Genomic DNA, 6,105 nt, shown 5'->3' on the forward strand with positions numbered 1-6,105 from the left:
TTTTCTTGCCAAATAAACGCATGCACTATATATTCGTCCTTCATTCTTTTATTGTCCTTATTTTAAATTATTTTCGTATTTTATCTTCGGACTATAAGATAAAATAAGAACAATAACAACCGAGTGAAGAACGAATGTATAGTGTGTGTGTTTGCTTGGGTGCGTGCGTGCGTGCGTGCGTGTGTGTGTGTGTGTGGGTGTGTTTGTGTGTGTGTGTGTGAGTGTGTGTGTGTGTGTGTGTGCGTGCGTGTGTGATTTAATTGGTTGTAATGGTTACAATATATTGTCAAATATATTTTCACTAATGACATTATTATATTCCAATTTTTACTGTTATAAAATTTTACCACAGTATTTTGTAATATATGAAGAAAGAAAACACAAAGTATTTTCTTTAAGTTAATATAAATAAACAAAAGAACTATTTTAATGATTGAATATAAATTGAAACATGGTATACATGTAGAACAACAGATAATGCATAATAACCTGAACTGATATCCCATTATTATACTGTCGACATCATAGTAAAACTGTATCTCGGTTTGTACAACACTCCATTTGCACGGTTTCATGATAGTAGGAATTTGGTTTTATTTAAGTAAGCCTTAGGTGAGATTAATTTTCATATATTTCCTTAAATATTTTCGATATTCAAAAATAGAGGTTCCATCACTGGAACTGTAAAAATCTGTGAAAACTTTCCAGAAGTTTATGAACATGTGTAGATATGTAACTCGATGCATGAGAATACACACATAAAGCATACAAACCTGCACATACAAACACAGAAAGAGAGAGAGAAGAAAGCAACAAATACCACAAAATACAGGCCTGTCGTTCCGCTGAGTGGATGAAGGTTAACGAACGCTATTTCAAGTCAAATACTTCGAGGAGTTTAAGCCTGAGACACCTGTAGTCGAGGACATAGTGTCTGTTGGCAAGTCCATGGGCCTTGGTATGACGATGGGGACATTAGCGATTTCGTCGAGGAACAATCAGAGGAGCTGATGACAGATGAACTCCTGTAGCTTAAAGAATAGCAGCATTCGGATACGATGGAAGAGATTGATTCTTTGGAGGAGGAGAGTGTAGCGGACAATGCTATCTCTACGAGTGACATAAAGGCAGTGTCGGCAAAGTGGCAGTATGTTTCTGAATTGTTGTTGTTGGCACTCCGTCGCTTACGACGTCGAGGGTTCCAGTTGATCCGATCAACGGAACAGCCTGCTCGTGAAATTAACGTGCAAGTGGCTGAGCACTCCACACACACGTGTACCCTTAATGTAGTTCTCGGAGATATTCAGCGTGACACAGTGTGACAAGGCTGACCCTTTGAATTACAGGACGTAAGAGTGAGAGAAAGTTGTGGTGAAAGAGTACAGCAGGGTTCGCCACCATCCCCTGCCGGATCCTCGTGGAGCTTTAGGTGTTTTCGCTCAATAAACACTCACAACGCCCGGTCTGGGAATCGAAACCGCGATCCTATGACCGCGAGTCCGCTGCCCTAACCACTGGACCATTGCACCTCCACATTTCTGAATTTGTAGAAAAAAGTCATCCTGAAAACGTATCTACAGGTCGAGCACCTCCTTTATTCAATGACACCGCTCTGGCGCATTTTCGTAACATTTTCAAAGGCAGGAAAAAGTAGACTTCTCTTGATATGTTTCTAATGAAACAACCTCTAAGTGTGAAAAGTGAAGAAAGTTTGTTCAAAAAGTTTAAATTAAGCGAAGAGAGAAAACGCCAGAAATTATTCTTCCTGAAGTCTTAGTAGAAGGAGATTCTCCTTCAGTAATTTTCCTCCTCCCCACTCCGTCTTCCTCAGGCACAAATTTTAAGATAATTAAATTAAGAAAACCAGTTTAATATTTCTTTTGCATTCTCTTTTATTGTTTTTATAATTGTCATTTTCCTTGTAACTGCACCTTTACCATTTTAAAACCCATAAAAATTAATTTAGTGCGGCTGGAACGAATTAATTATATTTTAATTGAATTCAATTGGAAACATTGATTTGTAAAACGAGTAAATCGTAAAACGAGCTCGAACATGGATCGGATTAAACTCGTACTGCGTGGTATTACTGTATTAGAAATTGATCAAATTAAAACTCTTTTCGAGAAAAAATCCTGAAGACCTCAATCTTATACCAATATGAATACAGAATCTAATTTGAAATCTAGATAACAAGTAAAACAGAGCAAACATTACCAAAATACCTAATATAATGTAATGTTTTCGTTTAAGCGATTCAACTTTTTTGTAATATTATGTATTTTTAGTTAAATTTAGAAATTTACATTAGTGAAAAAAATGTGTTCAGATATCTGTGATGCTAAATACAGAGGAGTAAATTAATGAAGCATTTCTACTCACGCTGATATGCGGTATTGTGTGCGCCTGTACAAAGAAATAAAAACAAAATGTAAATTTGGATGAAACAGGTCTTTTTCTCTGTTAACTAGTTGCAAGCATATATAAAAAAAAACAAAGTCTCCACTGGCTCAATTAAATAAGTTCCACTAATACATTGGAGTCAGTTGGATTTTCTATAGTACTACTCTGTAAAAACTGGTCTTAAGCTTCATCAAAATTGCATTACTATTACAACTCGGAAAATAAAAAGAGAAACACAAGCAAAATTCCAAGCTACAAAGTTAAAATAAAATAATTTGTTTTATAGACGAATTGAAGTGGTTTGTGAAAGAAAGAAATCATATAGTATTGCTGTTTGAAACAATTCAAATTTGAATATACTTATGTAGTATGAGATATACTTACCTATAGGAGGTGATAATTGCTGTTGTACTACAATGGAAGAGAAATACATTGAAAATTGAAAAAAAGGGTCTCAAAATAGCATTTATAGTATAAAATAACAGAATTTAAGGAAAAAATATGCCAGCAGAAGTATCAATTTTAGAGAAAGCAGTTTTATCTCTTCTAAACAATTTCCTAAGTATAACAGTTTCTTCTTTATTTTGGGTAAAGAGCATGATAAATACTAAGACAGAAAATGCTTGCTGCATCAGTCTGAAATTCAACCAATGTAGTATAATATAAAAATTGTCGGAATAAATTACGTAATTAGTCATTGCTCTATATTATAACACGTACACTTTAATTATATTTTTAGCAGGAATGTTTAGTAATCGAACCCGGATCAATATATCCAATGCAAAACCACAACTCAAGAATCCGGTCGCGATTTGCTAGAATAAACCATGCAAGGCTTCGTGTGGAACCAGATCTATCAACATAGAAAATTTAGTATCAAACGTGCAGATCTGCATGATTAATCTGAAGTAGTAATGCTCAATTTTGTAGATTAATCATACAGATCTTCACGTTTGATACCTAGCTGTAGAGTATAACAATAATGGATGAATTTAGGCATTATGGAAAGTAATTTTCAACAAGACGTCCATGAAAGTAGATTAAAATGGTATGGATGATGAAATTACCTTCTTCAAAAAGTTCCTCTTTAACTTTGGATTTGGTGACGACCATTGATGTTAATGGAGTTACGAAATTATACTGTGAAAAACAAGAATATTAGTTTTTAGTATAACAGAAATATTCATTTCAAATTTCGTCACAAAGCCAACACATTCACAGGAGTGGGTCAACCTCTGGAGAATGAAAGGCAAAGTCGATCTCGGTGGAATTTGAAGTTAGAATGTAAGGACGAACGAAATGCTAACGATTATACCAGCTTGCCGCCCAGGTGTTAGAGAAGAAATATTAAAAAACAAAATAATACGAGAAAATAACTGATGTAGTTTAAACTTACTGTCACCTGCATTACATTTCTTAAGTTTTCATCACTTGTACATTTTAGATTGCAACATATTAGCTTTAAGAGTTGTGAAGCCATCTAGAGGTGTAGAGTACTTACTAGATAAAATGTAACATTACTTATTCTCATTCATATTTATTCTAAATTCATTTCTTACGATGTCTAAGTACGCCTCTTGTTTTTCTGAGGATCTTTATATAATAATAACCGAAATAAATGTTGGTGGAATAGTCGGTTGGATGATTTGTCTAGTCACGTTTTACAGCATATACAGATAGGTAAATAGATAGACAGATAGAAAGCGAGAGAAAGAGAGAGAGAGAAAGAGAGAGAGAGAGAGAGAGAGGGAGAGAGAGAGGGAGAGAGAGAGAGAGAGAGAGAGAGAGAGGAGAGAGAGAAAGACAGATGCAAGGAAAGTTAACATAAGAGGTGCTGGATGAATGCACGTACTAGACTTAATGGCAAATAATGGTAAGTGAACATACAATCAATGAAAGGGAAAGATCCAAAGACCAAGGAGGAAGAGAGATTATACAAGACAGTCGGCGGAAAAATTCATAGGGCAACATAGATACTCTCATGGAATGTGGCCAAATGAATTTTATTCTTTAACATAGTCTCCCTTGCGATCTACACACTTCTTCCATCGGTATTGCAATGCTCGAATCCCGTTGGTGAAGAAAATTTCGTCCTATATTAGTAAATAAAAAGTCATTAACAGTAGCTACAACGTCATCATCTCCGCGATACAAGTATAAATTGTCGAAGGTTCTGCTTGCATTGGCTAGTATGTTGTCACTTTCCCTGTCAATTTTGGCATCTGACAAGAGGGTACACGATGTGTAGGTGAACTTGTTGACAGTCTTTAATTTACTCGCCACGATGGTGATGTGAAATATGATGTGGGTTGATAAAGAACATTCAGTTTCTTTAAACTGATTTCTTGTCTAAGGTGTCGGGCAGCATTTTTGAAAAGCATAAAATAATGCATTGCAAAGCTGTCTTTCTGAGAGTAACAAGCACAGCTTTGTCTGCGAGAAGTAGCGTACGGATGGATTGTTCTAACGTTTTAGTGAACCTACAGTCGTCTCTGATAAAGATGTTCTCTTAGACGTTAGGGTCTTCAGTGGCCTGCTCATGCGTCATGCTAAAGAAAATATTGAAACGGGTCGCCGCGAGTACACAACTTTGCTTCACACTTTTGTCAATGTAAAAGGACTCGGAGAAGCCATTTCTGTACTTGACCCTTCGCTGAGGGTTTTCATACAGCTGGGTGACCATGCTGATGATTTTCAAGATGTTTCAGGGTTCACCACACGACTTTTCTGCTCACAGGGTTGAATGATCTGGAGAAGACGAAAAAAGGTGATGTAAATACCTTCATTCTCCTTTCTACACTTATCTTAGAGCTGTCTAAGAACGAAAGCCATGTCGGAGGTGCTCTTTTTGCTTTGAAATCCCTTCACATCTCTCATCATCTCTCACCTTCTCTCTACCGTCCTTGTAATCTCTAGCGGCAAAAGAAAACGAGATGCTCAGCTTATAGAAATCCACCGAGGGACACCCTGTCAATGATTTAACCTACGACGGGGAGCCATGTAATCGTTTTGTAGCTGCAACCCCGTTTCACCCTTTGTTCTTGTACAGGGTGATGGTGAGAGGATTGTGGAAATCTTGTGATAACTTGCCCTGCACTCAACAGCAAACGACAAGCTCCCGGAGTCTAGAATTCAGGGCTGCGCCACCAGCATTCCGTGATTCAGGTGCGATTACTTTTACTCCTGCTGCCTTTACACTTTTCAGTTTCTCTATGGATTTAGTTGAATCGGATACTCTGACTCTGTCTCTCTCCCACTCACTATCTATGTATGTGTGTGTGTGTGTATACACGCAGATAGCCGACAACTGATGAAGGGTCGTTCTGTATGTTACTTGTCCTGTTTTCCATTTGTTTCTCTCGTTGTTTGCGTATCGAACTCATTTGTTTTCGTATTTCATGTTGTCTAATTTTGGTGACGTCCTGTACACATATATGCATATATATATATATAGATATATATTTAAGAATTTAAGGATTGGAGAAAACGCATGTTATAATTGCATACTTTATTCCTACATATGTTTCAAAGGATTACAACCTGTGTGATCCATAGGGATCTTTGATATTAAAATTGTAACCTTCTCATCAGGGAAAGCATGGGAATCATCTTAAACGTAATCATCTTAAACGTAAGACATTATGACCGATTTTCATAATCGGTCATAATGTCTTACGTTTAAGATGATTCCCATGCTTTCCC

At 36.6% G+C, this 6,105-nt stretch overlaps 1 protein-coding gene across 1 annotated transcript in view; it reads right to left on the reverse strand.

The window, feature by feature from the left end:
- Nucleotides 1–2,308: 2,308 nt before the first annotated feature.
- Nucleotides 2,309–6,105, reverse strand: part of LOC106883121 (inter alpha-trypsin inhibitor, heavy chain 4-like) — a 23,230-nt gene continuing 19,433 nt past the window's right edge. Inside the window, exons 8-10 of the mRNA XM_052967939.1 lie at nucleotides 3,471–3,543; nucleotides 2,788–2,814; nucleotides 2,309–2,406 (exon numbers count right to left, since the gene is read on the reverse strand). Coding sequence (XP_052823899.1) covers nucleotides 2,375–2,406; nucleotides 2,788–2,814; nucleotides 3,471–3,543 — 132 coding nt within the window. The 3' untranslated portion in view covers nucleotides 2,309–2,374. The remainder of the gene's footprint in view (nucleotides 2,407–2,787; nucleotides 2,815–3,470; nucleotides 3,544–6,105) is intronic.

This window comes from Octopus bimaculoides, chromosome 5 (assembly GCF_001194135.2).
Source record: "Octopus bimaculoides isolate UCB-OBI-ISO-001 chromosome 5, ASM119413v2, whole genome shotgun sequence".
Lineage (NCBI taxonomy): Eukaryota > Metazoa > Mollusca > Cephalopoda > Octopoda > Octopodidae > Octopus > Octopus bimaculoides.